Below are 17048 nucleotides of genomic sequence, written 5' to 3' on the forward strand. Positions count from 1 at the left end.
ATTGTGCAAAACATCATGAACTGCATACCTACCCTGCCTAGCTACCTGACCGGATGACTGGTTTTGTAAATCCTTGTTCGTGTCTATTTACATGCCAGACTATTCTATCTCGTTTGCATCTTGACCTTATCTGCTTTTGACATCTATAATCTCCGTATCTGATTTCCACACCAGATTGGCACTCGAACTGAAGGCCTTGGCCTAACAGTGTGTCCGCAGCAAAAAGAAAAATAAAAGAAATATATAGAAAAAAAAGAGAGAAACTTTGCTGGTATTACACTATATAGGGCTTGGAGGGTCAAGGATCAGAATGGAAGAATAAAGTCAATGGCTATATGATTACGTCACATTGGTCACGGCAAGGTGAGGTGTGAACCTGTTGAAAGCTGCTATGATTGATAATCGCACCACAAATGAGATGACAGCAAGCCACGGACCACTACCTAGAATATTAAAGTTTCAAGCCGCCGACTGGATCGCAAGGTAAAAGTCTTGGTTGGTTATAGAGAGTTTTGAGATGCATACGGGCCTCCACATGAAAGAACTAAACGGGCACGATAGCATGGCAGCAAGTGCCGGAAGCACGGGACTGCTATTTTTGATATCCTATTCTTCATCATCATCAGATCATCTTCACAAGGAAAAGAAATGAGCAAAGTTTGATGGATGACCTCTCGGGTTCTTTATCAACTCCGCACTACCACTATCATCTTTTGAGGTGCTCCAGCCCATTGTTAAAATTCAATCATGGGTATGGACCTTTGAAGAGTTCGGCTGAAACGCTGTTTAGCCCAGGCAGAGCTCAGGGCGGAGCATGTCTTCCAAGAAATCGTCCGTTGGGAAGGAGCGGACAACCGGTGAGTAACAAGAGTGCGACGACAGTCTCTCGCTAAATATTTAGGGGAGGACGCCTGTACTGCAGTTCGGTAGCTTCAGTCAAGCACGGCAGCACCAGCAAGAAAGCAAGAAAGCAAGAAAGCAAGAAAGCAAGCAAGCCAGCAAGCCAGCAAATATTACCCTGACACTTCAACTCAAGCACAACAGCGGACCAAAATGTTCAACTTAATTTCCAGTCTCAAAGTTGGAGCGGCCCTCGTTGCAGCCGTCTGGATATGGCAGCGAATCATGCTGTACAACCACCGGCGCAAAATCAAACGGGATTCCGGATGTCTTCCTGCTGCCAAATTTCCAGACTGGGACCCGCTTTTCGGCATTGGATTCACTTACCACATGGTGACAGAGGATATATTAGACTTCCAAATCATGAAAAACACGGCAGACTGCCTTGAAAAATACGGCAATACCTTTACGTCAAAGGCCATGGGGTTCAACTTTATTTGGACTTGCGAACCCGAAAACATCAAAGCTGTCCTTTCCACTCAGTTTGACCAGTTTAACAACCAGGGCCGCTCCGTGGGCGCCGAGGACTTTTTGGGCAAGGGGATTTTCGTGTCGGACGGCGAGCATTGGCAAAAATCACGGGCTTTGGTTCGGCCGAACTTTGCTCGGGACCAAATCACCGACCTTGTATCTGTGGAGGAGCGCTTCCAAACGCTGATTTCGCTGCTCCCAAAGGATGGATCGACCGTCGACCTTCTTCCCTTCATGTTCGACTTTACCATGGACACCTCGACCCACTTTTTGTTTGGGGACTCGGTGAAATCCCTCGAGGCCAACGCCCACGAGAGGTCCATAGGTCACCACGGCCAAGAGAACCTGGATGAGTTCTCCGCCGCCTGGGACTATGCGCAAAACGACATGCTGTCCCGCTTCGTCCTCGGCCCGCTTCGGTACGTCTACAAGGAGAAGAAGGCCGCACGCTGCATCAAGCTGGTGCAGGATCACGTCGAGAAATACGTCGACGAGGCGATACGGTACAACAGCCAGGTGCGCGCTGCGGGCGGCGACGAGAAGAAGGAGCCAGAAGAGCGCTACATCTTTCTCCGCGCGCTGGCGAAGCAGACCCAGGACCGACGGATGCTGCGGGACGAGCTGCTCAACATCCTCGTGGCCGGTCGAGACACCACGGCCTCGCTGCTGAGTAATATGCTGCATACGATGGCCAATCGACCGGATATATGGACCAAGCTGAAAAACGAGGTCGCCTTTCTTCAAGGCAGGATACCTACCTACGAGGACATTCGCAATATGAAGTATATGCGGTGGTGCATCAACGAATGTAAGACTTGACCGTGCAATGAGCCATGATCTCATCCGATACCAAAAAAAGGAAAGACAAAAAAGCTAACACCAACCCGTGTCAAAAGCCCTGCGCCTCCACACCGTGCTCGCCCTGGTGGGAAAAGAAGCATCCATAGACACGACGCTGCCCCGCGGCGGCGGCCCGGACCACAAGGCGCCCATATTCGTGGCCAAGGGGACGTTTATCGCGTACAGCTTCCTCGCGCTGCACCGGCGCAAGGACCTGTTTGGAGAAGACGCCCACGAGTTCAAGCCCGAGAGGTGGGAGACGCTGCGCCCGGGCTGGAACTACCTGCCCTTCAACGGCGGGCCGAGGATCTGCGTCGGCCAGCAGTACGCCCTGACCGAGGCCCAGTACGTCTTGATCCGCTTCCTGCAGACCTTTTCCGCCATCGAGAGCCGCGACCCCGAGCCCTGGAGCATCGGGAATCGCATGACGACGTGCCCGAAGAATGGAGTGCAGGTTTCTCTCCGGTGCTAAGAAAGGGGGGTACTTTCGCCTGGGGCGGGGGACAGGGCTTGGTATGTGTGAACTTCTGAATCTGGGCTGGATGCGACTGCTTTTACTATGCGGAGCAGCTGAGCCTACGTTGATTGCACTGGGTTCACATCTGCTTGTCAAGGTGTGCACTTTGGACAGGATCACCGTAGTCTCGGGTGGAGTTGGAAGTTTCGATAACTCCCAATGCAGGACAATTTTGTGCCGCATCCACCAGCTTTAGTCCAGCTTCTACCTTTCAGCAGGCGACAGCCAAGTGGGGCGGATAGATACTTGGAAGGGAGCCTTTGTGATGTACTGTTAATATGCCACTAATGAGATTCCTGAATAAACACCGAGTATCATCGGTCATGTCATAAAAAGTCCCTATCATCTTGACCCTAGCACTGCATCACTCCATACGCCTCCATGTCCTTACTCCCCACCGCCACCACCTCCGCCGCCGCCGCCATCACCACCACTACACCCACCACCGCCACCAGAATCACCCCCTCCGGAGCCACAAGAGCTCCCACCGCCATAGTCGATGCTCGGCCCGAAAAAGAACCCTCCACCGCCGCCGTCACCGCCACCGCCTCGGCTCCGACCGCCGCCCGAGGAGCCACGGCCTCCCTTGTGCGGCCTCTGCGCCGTGGCGGCGGCGTACCTGCGGCGCGACTCGGCCGCCGCGCGCTTCTGCTCCTCCTCGCGGCGCTTCCTGCGCTCCTCGACCTGCGCCCGCAGCCCTTGCTCGTGCTGCGTGAGGCCCGCGTAGTCGGCGGGCTGGACGGAGGAGCTTGGGAATGTGATGGGGGACGTTGTTCCGGGGCTGGTCGACGCTGCCGCGGCGGTGGTGGCGTCGCGGGTGTAGGCGGGTGGCTGCTGGGACCACCGCTTCTCGACGTAGGTCGCGGTCGAGCCGCTGGATATGGTGTCGGCGGTGGCTGGCGGGTTCTGGGCTGTAGCAGCGGGTCTCTTGACGAGAGATCGCTGGCCGGTTTGTTTCTGTTTGGTTTTTTGGGTCGTAGGGGGGTCAGTTGATGGGCGATGTGAATAGGGGGTAAACTCGGGGTTAGGGTCGGTGTTATTGGTAACCCCAACCCTGGGCTGATTTGGGCTAAACTCATACCGATGTCATGCAACCCATTGCGGCAACTTTTACTGCAATTTTGGTTTGTTCTTGGGTCGAAATTTGAGATAGGATTAAGCTGACTTTCTAGTCCTGCTGGCTCATGTTGTTCTTTTCTTTCATTTTTTACAGCAATCGTCCCGAAAGCATCAGCTTGTATTTATATCAAAAAGTTGTAAATGACGTCGGTGAGCAAACTCATCTTTGGGCCCTGACGTGCGGCTGAACGAACAAACCCATAGCCAGGGGTCACGCGTTGACCTGAGTGGAAGCACTGCCACCGAACATGCTGGGGAAAGACAAACAAAACCAACAACACGTTCTTGGGAGCGGTTAGGCGTCAGCAAGAAAAACCAGCCGACTTTTCCAAACCGAGCGACCGATGGAATGCATTCTGAATGCGGGGCCGAACGAACCAACCATCCACGCTAATTTTGAGGCACAGTTTGGAGGTGATTCAACGGCCGCAGCCTTCGGCGACCCTGGAGTCATTTATCTAGGTACCTAGTTTCAACCGTCAATTGGCGTACGGTAGATCTGCACCAACTGCCATCTCGGTCAGAACTGCAGCTCAAACTACAGCCGAGGCAGAATCCAGCGATCCACTCCGCGCGTCGGCTGCTCTTTTTTTGGTATCAACTCCAACCTAGCAATACTTTGTCCCAACCTTCTCTATTCTTTCACCGAGATAACAAATATTTGGATACCCTGCCACCAAACTCGGGTCCGTCGGCATCATTTCAATAATGGATAAGCTGTACTGAACACAATTACTGCCAAACTTGATGTGTTTTCTTTTCTTGACCTAGTCTAGTCTAGTCTAGTGTAAAACGATTGGTCTTTCTTTGAAATGCCACTTTTCGAGACCATGCAGTCACAATACCTACTCTGCAAGCGACGCAACCATGTATGCCGTTGCCACAAAGAATACCGTTAATGATGTCTTTTGAACTTTCGACAAGTCAGCGCAAAAAAAGGTGCCACAGTACTCAAGCGGCCGCCTCTTCCACATCCCTCTCGAGGCGGAACATTTCCACCGAGTTCCTCCAAGCCGCCTCGGCAACCTCGTCCACACCGATGCCCTTGAGCCCCGCAACGACGTACGCCACGCGATCTATGCAGCAGCTCTCGTTGCGCCCCTTGACCATCTTGCCCATCTCGAACTTGTCCCTCTTCTTGCTCTGGACCTCGGGCGGCGGCACGTTGGCCAGGTACCTCGCGACGACCGCGTTCGTGGTCGGCAAGACCTCTCCCCAGGGCGCGTCCGTTTCGAGCTGCAGCCTCTCGAGCGGCACGTGCCGGACCATGTCCAGACACTCGTCGTCCTTGAAGCTGAACCCGTTGACGCTGACGTCGAGCCCCATCCGCCCCGTCAGCACCTCCATCTCCTCCCTGCTCCCGACGAACGAGTGCACCAGCCCCCTGCGCGGCAGCCGGGGGAGGTACGGGGTCAACACGTCGACAAAGTCCGCAAACGCGGCGCGGCAGTGCAGGAACAGCGGCAGGTCGAAGGCCTCGCGCGCGACCACGTCCAGCTGCGCCCTGAACGTGCGCAGCTGCTCGTCCCTGCCGCAGACGTCGAGGCGGTCGTAGTCCAGGCCCAGCTCGCCAAACGCGGCCAGCACGCCGGGGCTGCCGGTCTGCACCTCTCTGATGGTCGCGGCGAGCCGGTCGAAATACAACCCCGAGGAGGCGGCGGCGGCATCGGCCCATGGTTCGGCGGCGTGGTACGGGTGGATGCCGATGGTGACAAAGGTGGTGCCGGGCGGGCGGCGCCGCGCCACGTCCAGGTTGAAGGACACGTCGGACGGCGACATGCCCGTCAGCATCACCTTGGCCACGCCGGCGGACGAGGCGCGGTGCAGGACCGCGTCCACGTCGGGCGCGTGCTGCTGCTTGCCGCGGTAGATGCCGGCGAACTCCTTTGCCGTTGCCGTGACGGCCACCTGACAGGAGTGGGGAGTGATGGGGTTAGTCTCTTGGTCATGACATATGGTGGTGTGCTGGGGGAAGACAATGAGCGGGGCTTACATCGGCAAAGCGGAGCTTGCGCGACGGGCGCAGAGGTGCTTCGGCTGGGAAGTCGAACTTTTGCGCCATGCTGTCACTGGTTGTATGAAAGCATGTCTGCCTCGGTCTTGGGAACTGACTGCGACCGGTTCATGGTGGATGTGACCACATATTCCGGCACCGGAGCGATGACGGTGTTTTCGGGTTGTAAGGGAAGGCGGACCCACGTGGAGATGTGACGCGGGATGGTGTGGATGCACTGCACGCTGTGCTGCGCTCAGTGTGGCCCACCCGTTATGATCTGTGCGAGTGGACGAGTTCCCACGTGACAAAGCACATCCGCCCTTATGGCTCAGTGGTAGAGCGCATCACTAGTAATGATGAGGTCCTAGGTTCGATCCCTGGTGAGGGCAGTATCATCTGTTTCCGTTTTCTTTTGCTTTTTGGATATAGACGATTCTTGCCTGTCTTGTCAATTTTTTAAGAATTTGACCCAGTTTAATTAAGTTGTGGTGCATCAAAAGAACTTTGGGCAGAAACAATGTGGCAATGTTGCTAGATTATATGTTCGAAATGTCCAAAATAGCATACATTGTGATCCCCAATTGAGCTTTTTATAAATTCTTTGCGTTTATTGAAAAGTCGACCATAGTCCCACCGGTACAAAGATGTTTTGTTATCACTCTGCCAGTCCTCCAAAACAAAAGGAAAAAAAATGAAAACCTTATTTTCTCGTCATCACTGTCGCGAATGCGCAATCCGCAGTGTCTACCAGTGATGCTCGACTCTCATCGCCTCTAGTCTCTGTCTCAAGTTTCCAGCACCTACTCCATGGTGATGGTGGTAGGCTCAGCCGCAGCCTCGGTGGTGGCCTCGACGGTGGGGGCGGCGGTCATGATGCTGGCCTCCTGGGTGGCGGCAGCAGCATCCTGGGACGCAGCGACGACGGTGGTGGCAAAGGTGGAGGCGGCGTCCTGGGCGGAGGCGGAGGCCGGGGCGGTCAGGCAGTCGCCCGACTGGCAGCCGGGACCGCAGTGGAGCTCGCTCTTGCCGCACCAGCCATAAGAGCTGCAGCAGGATCCGGACTCCCAGGGCCCACAGAGGGCGGTGGCGTTGCAGAAGCCGTCGATGGCCCAGATCTTGCCGGCGGGGGCGGGGGTGTTCTCGCGGGTCGGGACGACGGCGGCGGCGGCGGTGTTGGCGGGCGTGGTGGCGTTGGTGGCGTCGTTGACGGGCTCGACGATCAGGGTGGGCGCCGGGGCGGTGGCGGTGGTGGGCGGCTCGACGACCGGGGCGGCGGCGTCGGGGGCGGTGGTGTTGGCAAAGGGAGGCAGGGCGCTGGCCGACTCGACGGGGGCGGTGGGGGTGGCCTCGACCACGGTGGAGATGGTGGTCTCGGTCACGGCGGCGGCGGCGCTGGCGGCGGCAGCCTCGTCGGCGGGGGCCGTGGTGTTGGCGAAGGGAGGGATGACGCTGGGGGCGGGAGCCTGGTCCTGGACGCCGGTGCTCAGGGGGCCAGCGGGAGCGGCATCGGCGACGCCGGTGCTGAGAGGGGCGGCGGACGTGGCACTGGCGCCGTCGGGGGCGTTGGTGCCCAGGCACTTGCCGTGGATGCAGCCGACGCCGCAGTAGTCGGCGGTCTTGCCACACCAGCCGGCGGCGGAGCAGCAGTCTCCGTCCTCCCAGTCGCCGCAGAGGACGGTGGCGCCGCAGGAGCCGTCCATGGTGTAGGTGAAGCCGGTCGGGGCGACCTGGGGCTTGTTGGTGCAGTCGCCGGACTGGCAGCCGAAGCCGCAGTAGGCCGTCGTCTTGCCGCAGTAGCCGTACATGGAGCAGCAGTTGCCGTCGACAAAGTCGCCACAGACGGTGCCGCCGTTCTGGCGACCGCAGGTGCCGTCGACCGTGACGGCGCCGGCGGTGACCGTCATGGTGGAGTTGTCACCCAGCTGGGCCAGGGCGAGGGCCGGGGCCAGGAACTGGAGGTAGATTGTGGAGCGCATTTTTGCGGGTTATAAAAAGATTGTGTGTGTGAGAGAGAGTGTGTGTGTATATATGCTAATGCTTAAGCGAAGGTGGGTAGCCTGTTTTGCTGTATCAGAGTCCTGATGAACGAATGTGGTTTTCTTTTTCTTTTTCTTTTCTTTTTGCAGGCTTAAAAAGACAAGCGAATGTTAGAGACAAAAGTCGTAGAGCGAAAGAGTCGAGTGAGTGACTGAAAGAGTGACTGAGCTGTTTGATACTGAGAGAACAGAAACAAGACGCTCTACTGGAACTTGATCCCATCTCCTCTTATAGAGATTCTCGATTCTATTCTACTCTACATCTTCAACAAAAAGGATACGGGCATGATTCCACCCTAGACGCTGTTGGCTCGTTCTACTCCATGACGGTTGGCGCACCAGAGGACCGGCTTGATCCGGCATGCTAGGCAACGCTCTGGTTGTGAGCATTCAAATTTGACTTCAGGGGCTCAGACTCTCTGCTAAAGTCTGGGCATTCCCATCCAATCCGTCTCTCGAATTACCTACCCGCACTTGATCAAAAAGTGCACCACTTTTACACCATTAGCCAGGGGTGGATTTGCAAATCAGTCGCGGATCTAGCTCCATCTGGCGTCGAGGCCGCCAAAGCCACCATGTGCCTTCGAAGGACGGCTTCTGTTGACCTAGGCGACCCTTAGCTCCGCCAGAGCGTCACCTTTGTTTTTGCACCGTCTCGCCGTCAATTCGGGAAATTTGTCAACAACAAAAAAATGGAACTTCAGTGCAGAAACTTACAGGGGACTGCACATGTCGAGGTCGCCGGAGCTAAGCTTCAAGGATGAGCCACCATAGGCTTGGCAGGAGGAGCTTCCTACCGACACAGTATAATGACCTGTATCAAGGACAATGCTAACTTGCAATCGGTCGGCCCCTAACCCATTTGTCCATTCCATTGCTGCTTAAGCTGACGAAATCGGTTTTTGGTGTTTTTTTTTCTGGTCAGCATCTGGAAGCGTCAATCACCCCGGCTGCCATCTCAACCAAAACAAAATCTCATCCACAGGAGATCGACGAATGACGTACAAAGCGAATGACCTGATACGTTGTTCATGATGGCGGTCAAGGGGACAGGGTCTAGTCACAGCAAAAATGGCCAGTGCGAACCTGCTATCTTTTTGACAAGCAGGGTCTATCGAAAGATTTCACGGTTGCACTGACGAAACAACATGTCAGCCCATATATTGATACGAGCAAAATGCACAGCTCTTCGCGTTCCCGTCCCGTTGCACGGATGAAGATATCTGTGCAGATAGTAAAAGCCGACATGGACAAAGCAATGCGGCTGAACCCAATTGGCACGGCACCCAAAAGTGGCGTGAGGGGTTGACTCTCGACTAGAAAGTACAGTAGATAGAAACTAGGCTAATACCTTGTGCAGAACCCATCTTTATTTTTTTTTGTGCAAATGACTGTGCCGACCGCGTACAAGCCATATTGTCATCATCATGTCGCTGGAATCGATCAAACAGAAAGCCGACGAGGTTTCGATGACGAAAAAAGAAGCGGAAGGCGAATTGGCAACTTCCGCACCTTAATCAGCCTTTAAGCGCCTGGAGCCGCTCCATGCGTCAGGTACAACCCAACGGGCGGCACGCAAGCCACCCAGGGCGGTTTGCTCCGCTGGCGTCGGCAAACAGCAAAACCCCGATCCAGTGCAGCTCCAAAGGGGGGGAGTGCGCATGTCTAGTGTAAGCAAATTTCCACAAAGCACTGCACTGCACTGGGACTGAGTAGAACGTTTGTCTATTGTTCTTGGCAAACCCCTACAGCTGCATCTTTGGAGGCAATTTTTTTTAATAATCGACATGAATCATGACGTTCCCGTCATTCTGCATTCAGGGGCTCAGCAGTAACTTTGCCAAGATTTTCCGTTGCGCTTCATTCGATGACATGTCGTGCCAGTCTGGAAGCTGCGTGGGAGCTAGCCGTCAGCTGCCTTTTGCATATCGAGACTCGTCCATTGTTGTTTTCAGCTGGATTTAAAGAAGCCTTTGTTGCTCGAATTCTGGGTTGCTACTCGCAGGGTCCGCGGTTATTTTGATCAATAACGGTGGCAGAAGGCGAGGAAGGGAAGCAACAGAAAGACAAAAACGAGCTCGGTCATCTTACAAGGTTGTACTTTGTGATGGAGTTATAGAGAATATGGGTTAAAGAACACAAGATAGAGCGTGCAGGAGGTGAAGGACATTCGGGTAATCTTTGTTTTGCAAGACGCATCACGTAGAAAGCCGTCAGGATAAGCATGGAATTAAACTGTTAGGACAGAGATTGTCCTTGCCGATAGGTGTCAACAATGAGATACAGGACAATCCTTTGGAGGAGAAAGTTGGTGGATCATACACAGCTTCCATACTGATGTCGCTTTGTTCTCTGCCTTTTATGCGATTGTTCTCTTTTAATTTGAAACAAAGCCATTATCTGATGATCAAATGCGCCCCAGGCTGCCTCATGATATCCGCCTGACAAAGGATTTCTTTGTCTAGTCATTATCCTGTAGTCCCCCAGGCCTCTGCAAAGTCGACTACTTAATAAACATGATCTCATGGAAAACTCCCCGGAATATCGTATTGTATCCCATCCAGCCATCCACATCATCACTAAACATCTACCAATCCACTTCAACACAACCCATCGAGACAAACTCACTGCACTCTACAAAATCCGAAACAATCATGGGTAGCAACCAGTTCAACGAGAAGCCTCAGCAATCCGGCCAAGATGGCGGAGAGGTCTCTGATCAGAGCAGCGAGCAGAGCTGCGACGAGTTTCACGATGCCAAAACCTACCAGGACGAGGACTTTGAGGAGTTTGACCTTTTATGCACCGACATACGGGGTGAGCTGGCCAGGATGGTCGGCCGGATCGAAAAGGACGAGGCTTCTGCCATATATGTCCCGATTAGGCGACCTGCAAACCTCGAGAAACAAAAAAGTGGGAAGCCGACTTTGGAACCGGAGACGTCAAAGAAGCTATAGTGTACTCTGGCTGTTTTGACACGTTTGGATGCGGCATTCGTCAATCATGGTCTGGATCATGCTGGGCATCTCGTGGATGCAAAGAGTCTTTAATATTTACTGCTCAGGGATGGGTTTGACAGTGATCATGCAACGCTGGGCGTTCGGTACGAGTAATAGACGTGCATAACATTACCTTTTCTCAATTGCTTTTATCAAGTCTTTCATTCTGTGCCTTTGGAAACGATCACTTTAAAACAGGGCTACATAACCGAAAGCCATGTAAATGTGGGATTCTTGATGCTTTCTCCAAGGCATACAGTGACATAGCAACCACGTAGACGTCGTAGACAGTGCCAATTCTCCACCTCTACCTGTCAGCTATCAATACTTTTGCCCGACTGTTGCTTCTGCCATCCATCTCAAATCTGCCTAATCCCGACGCCAAGCATACGACATTCCATCTTGCCCTGCCGGGGTCCCACGCGACTCCTCATCTTGGCGCGCGGAGATAATATTTCGGGGCTCATCCCGATCGTCGGAGGTTCATCAACACACCCTGTTCTCTCGGTCAATCTCCAGCATGGAGAATGTTGTCGCCATCCGAAAGCAGCAGCCTATTTCGGTCTAGCTGTATCTGTCGGACCAGAGGCCCCAGGTGCAATTGTTCAGTCGTTAGTACAACCCAAGCCACCCCAATGACGTCCCTTATCATATATCCACCAACTCTCCACATTGATAGTTGATGGAGCCCCAAGACAAAACGGCTCCTATCCCGGGAAAAGGCATATAAGCTACAAATGCCACAGCCGACTCCTCGTCCTCGACTTCCATCTCCGGTACCAACCACATCCCGACTTGCTCCAAAACCCAGACGCCCCCTCAAACACACAGGTCAACATGGTCCGCGCCCACTTCACCAGCAGAGCGCTGCTCGCCCTGCTCGTAACCGCCATCCCCATCTCGGCATGCGGCGAGGAGGAGCACTTTTCGACCCTCCCCCGCCGCCAATCCGCCGGCAACAGCACGGGCGTCGTCGGCGGGCCCACGACGTCTTCGCCTCACCTGGCCACCGTCTCGGAGCACATCGACTCCCTGGCCGAGGAGCTCTGGCCCATCAGCACCGAGATCCACGAGAACCCGGAGCTCGGGTACGAGGAGGTGCGCGCCCACGACCTGCTGACCACGTACGTGGCGTCCAAGCCCGGCTGGGAGGTGACGCGGTCGGCCTTTGGCCTCGACACGTCCTTCGTCGCCGTGTTTGACGGCGGGCACGGCGCCGGGCCCGTCGTGTCCTTCAACGCCGAGTACGACGCGCTGCAGGGGCTGGGCCACGGCTGCGGCCACAACCTGATCGCCACCGCGTCGGTCGCCGGCGCCCTGGCCGCCGCCGAGGTCATGCGCCGCGAGTCCCTGCCCGGCAAGGTCGTGCTCTTCGGCACGCCGGCCGAGGAGTCGCTGGGCGGCAAGGTGCGCATGCTCGAGGCCGGCGCCTTTGCCGAGCACGCCATCGACATCAGCATCATGGCGCACCCGGGCCCCGGCGGCGACGCCGGCGACGCCGCCTACACCTTTGCCATGGCGACGGACCGCTTCGACGTCGAGTACCACGGCCAGCCCGCGCACGCCGCCGCGTCGCCCTGGCTGGGCGTCAACGCGCAGGACGCCATCGCGCTGGCCTACGCGGCGCTGGGCCTGATGCGCCAGCAGAGCCGGCCGGCGGACCGCGTGCACGGCCGCATCGCCACGGCGCCCGGCGCCGTCAACATCATCCCGGACTCGGCGGGCGCCGTGTTCCAGATCCGCTCCGACACCACCGAGAACCTGGCGCCGCTGATTGAGCGCTTCGAAAAGGCCATGGAGGCCGGCGCCCTGGGCACCGGCGCCACCATGAACCTGACCATGCGCCCGTACGGGTACAGCGACATGCTCAACAACGACGTCCTCGCCCGGCACTACAGGGAGTGGTTCGACGGCGCCATCCCCACCGCCGACGAGGAGAAGCTCAGCGGTCCCGGCGGGTCGACCGACCAGGGCAACGTCAGCCACGACTTCCCCGCCCTGCACGCCTTCTTTGGCATCTTTGGCGACGACGGCGCGCCCGCCACCGCCAGCGTCCACAGCGAGGGTTTCAGGGAGGCGGCCAGGACGAGGAAGAGCTTCGACAAGGCCCTCAAGGCCGCCAAGGCCCTGGCCGGCACCGCCGTCGACGTGCTCACCGTCGAGGGGCTGTTGGACGAGGTCAAGGAGGACTTTGAGCAGAACAACAAAAAGGACGTCGCTCAGAGGCTTGCGAGGTTGAGGAGAAGAATGATTAAGAAATAGAGAATTACTTTGTACTTGCTTACACACTCTGTAAACTTGTCAACACGGAAGCGCAAAACCAGCAAAAGGTTTGTCAGAGACACAGAGAAAGAGAGAGATAAAAAAAAGCAAAAGAGCAATAGTCTATTAGAACCCAAAAATAACTAAAAGAATGTAATGGTAATACCAGCCGGCAGTCCCCAAAATCTCACAATGGATTACACCGTCAGATACAGGAACCCGCCGTACCCCTGGTGCCGATGCCGGGTATCTATCGATCATGACAAATTACCTCCTTTGCAAAAAAAGAAAGCCCATCTGGGATTCCTCCCCAAACTGGGTCTCTTTTCTGCATTCATTACGCCTTTTTGCAAAAAAAATCTTTTTGCCTCGTCTCTACCCCTTAAAAGAGCAGAGCAGCCATGAAGCCGGCGGCGACAAAGGTCGCGGCACCGACGCCAGTGGCAACGGAGACGGCACCGGCAGTGACGGGGGCCGGCTTGGGGGTGGTGGCGTTGTAAGCCGGGGCGGGGGCGGCCGGGGCAGCGGGGGCCGGGGCGGGAGCGGCCATGTAGGCAGACTGGGTGGGCTTGGCGGCGCCGGGCACCTTGATCATGCTGGTGGGCTTCATGTCGGCGATGAGCGACGTGATGTCGTTGAGGATGCTGGGCTTGGAGAGCGCGGCGGGCATGGTGACGGACGGCACGCTGATGACGAGCGTCTTCTCCATGGCCGGCTTGGCGGTGGGGGTGCTGCTGCTGCTCTGGGCCGCGGGGGCCACATCCGAGTTGGGCACCTTCTTGGCCGAGGGCGGAGCCGCCGCGCTGGGCGTGGCCATGGGGGCGGGGACGGGCTTGGTTTCGCAGTCCTCGTCGTCAGACTTCTTGGCCGCGCCAGAGGGCTCGCCGGCCACGGGCTTGACAGCCGAGGCCGGCGCAGGGGAGGAAACAGCTGGGGCGGGGGCAGGTACAGTGTCATCGTTGCCGTATCCGCCAGCAACGTTGCTTCCGGCAGCGGCGAGAGCGCCGAAGCTCAGGAGGATCATGGAAGTGGCCTTCATTTTGATGGTGGGTTTTGGTCTTGTTTGTTGCTTGTTGTGTTTTGGTATTAGTGGCAGCGAGGCAGCACAGCTACTTGTCGGCAAAAAAGAAAGTCAAGTAAAGACGTGAATGAATGTCTGGTCTGTCTAAATGAGTGTCTTGATGTCGTCGAGACGGAAAGAATAGTTGGTAAACCGTGAAGGAATGTGGGTTGTTGTGTTAACTTGTTGGTGGATGATGTCAAGCCAGATGAAATGAACAAGACCTGGCAGGAGGCATGGGCCATTTATAAAGAAAAAAAAATCAGTCCCCTTGCTGTAAGGGTCGAGCCAAGGAAGCCGGTCCATCTTTTCGACTAGACATCTGACCGTTGCCCATTCTACGGTACCGCCATCCTTCACTCCCTCAGTCACTCAGTCACTCAGGCAGACAGATGACCGTCTTGGACAGCACGTTTCGGCTTCGGAACAGTCCCCCAGGCTCGAGGACCGTTCGAAATTACAACACCACCTAGCCTGTTTCAATCACCCAAGCCGTCGTCCCATAGTCGCACACTAACCGTCCTGATCTTCATGACCGTTGAGTGACAATGGCTTTCTAGCGCCTAGCGCACGGTGAAATCCAGATCTCTGGGCCTTTTGCTCTAGCGCCTCTCGGTAATGGCGTCTACACACGCTAGACCCCGATTCCGAACGCTTGTTTTGTTGGCTGGAAAAAAAAAGAAAAGATCTCTGTTTTTTTCTGGTTTTTTTCTTGCATTCCTCCAGAGCGCATGGCCCGCAAACGGCGATTTCCACCGACCTCAAAAAAAAGTAACGCATTGCGGCAGCGGTAAGATGCAGCAATGACGGCCGAAAAAACAAAACATCATGGTAAAGTGCGACGATGATAGCCACCGTGTGCCTCGATACGAATGAGGCTTGACGTAATCTCGAAGATCCAGCAAGAGATCGGCGTCAAGCCATCCGGTATCTCGAGGCCTCTTGAAGCTCGGAGATTTGAGAGACTTGATTCTCTGCCACATGCCTTGTAATTTCTTGGCCCCGTACTGTGACTGCTTGCAACCCACGGGCGCTAGTGGCATTGCACATGAAGAAACTCGATGAAGCCCGTCAAAGTTTGCGACTGAAGAATTTTTTTGTGTACACGAGGCGCCGCCACCGAAGCTTAAACAGTACCACTCTGCAGCCTACCTCGCTGTGACTGCGTTGGACAGTGACTGCGAGCATCAATGTGAGTAAAAATTCATTCCTCAAGGCCACAAAGTCCACACAATTAGTCGAAAATATGCCGACACCTCGCCACATGGGTAAAAGTCGTACAATGCAACATCGCCTCTGGTCGTTTGAGTGCGGCCAATGAACGCCGTAGTCAAACCTTGAAGCAGTGTCCATGTGCCAGTTTGGCCGATAGAAAAAAGGCAGAATGAATGGTACAAGTGCAGCGGGCATTCCATAAAGTCGATTTCTGGGCGTAGCTTCTCTGTCGTTCTTGCTTGACTGTTTGCGTATTTTTTTCGCCATCAAAACTTGCAGAAACACGAGCAACTCCAAAAAAAAATGCATCTCCTTTCCCTCTTACCCATCTCACTCTTGTCATTTCTCGCAACAGCGCAGGGTTATGGCCAGTGTTCCCGCCCAATCACCCGGCGCGAATGGCGGACTCTTTCGTCCGGCGAGCAGCAAGACTACATCGAGGCTGTGCAGTGCCTGATGGAAAAGCCCCCGCGATCTTCCATCCCGGCCGCCATCAGCCGGTACGACGATTTCGTCGGAACGCACATAGTGCAGGCCGACGAGACGCACTTTGTCGGCATCTTTTATCCCTTTCACCGCCTCCTCGTGGCCTCCTTTGAGCAGACCCTGCGTCGCGACTGTGGCTACGCCGGCGCCCAGCCCTACTGGGATTGGACCTTGGATCTCGACGACCTGGAGGGCAGCCCCATCTTCGACCCGGACACGGGCTTCGGCGGTAACGGCGACTGGGTTGATGGGACCTTGGACAATCCAGAGTGGGGAGTTCCTGTGGTCGCGCACCAGGATTTCGACGACAGATCAGGAGGCGGCTGTATCCCCAACGGGCCGTTCCAGGGCATAGTTACCAGCATGGGGCCGAACAGAAATATTGAGCGGCAGCGGGCTCGCTGTATCAGGAGGGATTTTGCTCCCGAGACTTTCCGGGACAGGTGCAATGTCGAGGAGAGCATGGACCAGGACTTCTTTGTTGGTTTCCACAGAGCCAGTGAATCCATGGCGCATGCCAGCGGCCATTACGGTATTGGGGGTTTGTATGGTGCCATGACGGATAAATGGGCAAGTCGTAAGTGATGGCTCCCTCGCTCGTGTTTTGCGGCGGTTGCGAAGCAAAGGCTGACAACCAGGCTCCTGCCAATCAACAGCCGCCGACCCGATATTCTGGCTGCACCACAGCAATGTCGACAGGTTGTGGTGGTCGTGGCAGATGCGCGACATTCAAAATCGCCTCACTGACATCTCTGGCCCTCTTGTGGCCCATGATTGGACGAACTGGAAGGGCGGCAACATCTCTTTGGAGTATCGAGTCAAGCTTTCGGCGATTGGAGACGAGGCACCCATCTTCGATCTGATGGATATACAGGGATCGTATCTCTGCTATGACTTTGACGAGCTTTATGAATGACGCGACGAACTGTGACGTCAACTAATTCCTCACAATATCTCAGATCACTGAGCCAAGCACGAACAAAAGGCTGTGTCATGTCAGACCTAGATTGGGACACATCATCTCGTTAGTCACAAATTAGGCAATAACGAACCTCACCCAACAAATTACACCGGGGCAGGATCGATTCAAGTATTTCGAGGGCGCAAGAGGAAAAAAACGTTCCATCAATTCGGTGTCAATTAAACA

At 55.4% G+C, this 17048-nt stretch overlaps 9 protein-coding genes and 1 non-coding gene across 10 annotated transcripts; 5 read left to right on the forward strand and 5 right to left on the reverse strand.

Moving 5' to 3' along the window:
* Positions 1 to 990: 990 nt before the first annotated feature.
* Positions 991 to 2759, forward strand: MGG_05908 (cytochrome P450 52A11). Its single transcript, XM_003711686.1, has 2 exons — positions 991 to 2179; positions 2268 to 2759. Exons 1-2 carry the CDS (start codon positions 1054 to 1056, stop codon positions 2681 to 2683), a joined length of 1542 nt encoding a protein of 513 aa, XP_003711734.1. The 5' UTR covers positions 991 to 1053; the 3' UTR covers positions 2684 to 2759.
* A 173-nt stretch (positions 2760 to 2932) lies between these two features.
* On the reverse strand, positions 2933 to 4132 carry MGG_13276 (uncharacterized protein). The gene is made up of 2 exons (XM_003711687.1): positions 3810 to 4132; positions 2933 to 3685 (listed from the first exon to the last, which is right to left on the reverse strand). The coding sequence occupies exons 1-2, from the start codon at positions 3825 to 3827 to the stop codon at positions 3116 to 3118; spliced, it is 588 nt and encodes a 195-aa protein (XP_003711735.1). The 5' UTR covers positions 3828 to 4132; the 3' UTR covers positions 2933 to 3115.
* Positions 4133 to 4579: 447 nt separating this feature from the next.
* Positions 4580 to 6027, reverse strand: MGG_05910 (deoxyribonuclease tatD). Its single transcript, XM_003711688.1, has 2 exons — positions 5841 to 6027; positions 4580 to 5755 (listed from the first exon to the last, which is right to left on the reverse strand). Exons 1-2 carry the CDS (start codon positions 5907 to 5909, stop codon positions 4799 to 4801), a joined length of 1026 nt encoding a protein of 341 aa, XP_003711736.1. The 5' UTR covers positions 5910 to 6027; the 3' UTR covers positions 4580 to 4798.
* A 133-nt stretch (positions 6028 to 6160) lies between these two features.
* MGG_20133 lies at positions 6161 to 6232 on the forward strand. Its single transcript has one exon. It is a non-coding gene; the product is annotated as a tRNA-Thr (tRNA).
* A 186-nt stretch (positions 6233 to 6418) lies between these two features.
* Positions 6419 to 7819, reverse strand: MGG_13275 (uncharacterized protein; the record flags this gene model as incomplete). The annotated part of the gene is made up of 1 exon (XM_003711689.1): positions 6419 to 7819. The coding sequence occupies one exon, from the start codon at positions 7817 to 7819 to the stop codon at positions 6644 to 6646; it is 1176 nt and encodes a 391-aa protein (XP_003711737.1). The 3' UTR covers positions 6419 to 6643.
* Positions 7820 to 8131: 312 nt separating this feature from the next.
* Positions 8132 to 8691, reverse strand: MGG_16713 (uncharacterized protein; the record flags this gene model as incomplete). Its single annotated transcript, XM_003711690.1, has 2 exons — positions 8132 to 8255; positions 8597 to 8691. Coding segments are annotated over 2 exons (219 nt in total), but the record flags the coding sequence as incomplete, so codon positions are not given.
* Positions 8692 to 10395: 1704 nt separating this feature from the next.
* On the forward strand, positions 10396 to 10836 carry MGG_05911 (uncharacterized protein; the record flags this gene model as incomplete). Its single annotated transcript, XM_003711691.1, has 1 exon — positions 10396 to 10836. One exon carries the CDS (start codon positions 10396 to 10398, stop codon positions 10834 to 10836), a length of 441 nt encoding a protein of 146 aa, XP_003711739.1.
* A 731-nt stretch (positions 10837 to 11567) lies between these two features.
* MGG_05912 (N-acyl-L-amino acid amidohydrolase) lies at positions 11568 to 13308 on the forward strand. Its single transcript, XM_003711692.1, has one exon. It carries the CDS (start codon positions 11716 to 11718, stop codon positions 13138 to 13140), a length of 1425 nt encoding a protein of 474 aa, XP_003711740.1. The 5' UTR covers positions 11568 to 11715; the 3' UTR covers positions 13141 to 13308.
* Positions 13309 to 13522: 214 nt separating this feature from the next.
* MGG_05913 (uncharacterized protein) lies at positions 13523 to 14179 on the reverse strand (the record flags this gene model as incomplete). The annotated part of the gene is made up of 1 exon (XM_003711693.1): positions 13523 to 14179. One exon carries the CDS (start codon positions 14177 to 14179, stop codon positions 13523 to 13525), a length of 657 nt encoding a protein of 218 aa, XP_003711741.1.
* Positions 14180 to 15667: 1488 nt separating this feature from the next.
* On the forward strand, positions 15668 to 16817 carry MGG_05914 (uncharacterized protein; the record flags this gene model as incomplete). Its single annotated transcript, XM_003711694.1, has 2 exons — positions 15668 to 16478; positions 16558 to 16817. The coding sequence occupies exons 1-2, from the start codon at positions 15719 to 15721 to the stop codon at positions 16815 to 16817; spliced, it is 1020 nt and encodes a 339-aa protein (XP_003711742.1). The 5' UTR covers positions 15668 to 15718.
* Positions 16818 to 17048: the final 231 nt, after the last annotated feature.

This window comes from Pyricularia oryzae, chromosome 3 (genome assembly GCF_000002495.2).
Source record: "Pyricularia oryzae 70-15 chromosome 3, whole genome shotgun sequence".
Taxonomy (NCBI): domain Eukaryota; kingdom Fungi; phylum Ascomycota; class Sordariomycetes; order Magnaporthales; family Pyriculariaceae; genus Pyricularia; species Pyricularia oryzae.

Excerpts from the sequence above, each read along its gene's own strand:
- MGG_05908 (XM_003711686.1), top strand. The coding sequence starts at position 1,054 with ATGTTCAACTTAATTTCCAGTCTCAAAGTTGGAGCGGCCCTCGTTGCA. Across the intron at positions 2,180-2,267 it reads GCGGTGGTGCATCAACGAAT|CCCTGCGCCTCCACACCGTG; the intron begins GTAAGACTTGAC and ends CCGTGTCAAAAG.
- MGG_05910 (XM_003711688.1), bottom strand. The coding sequence starts at position 5,909 with ATGGCGCAAAAGTTCGACTTCCCAGCCGAAGCACCTCTGCGCCCGTCG. Across the intron at positions 5,756-5,840 it reads GCAAGCTCCGCTTTGCCGAT|GTGGCCGTCACGGCAACGGC; the intron begins GTAAGCCCCGCT and ends CACTCCTGTCAG.
- MGG_05912 (XM_003711692.1), top strand. The coding sequence starts at position 11,716 with ATGGTCCGCGCCCACTTCACCAGCAGAGCGCTGCTCGCCCTGCTCGTA.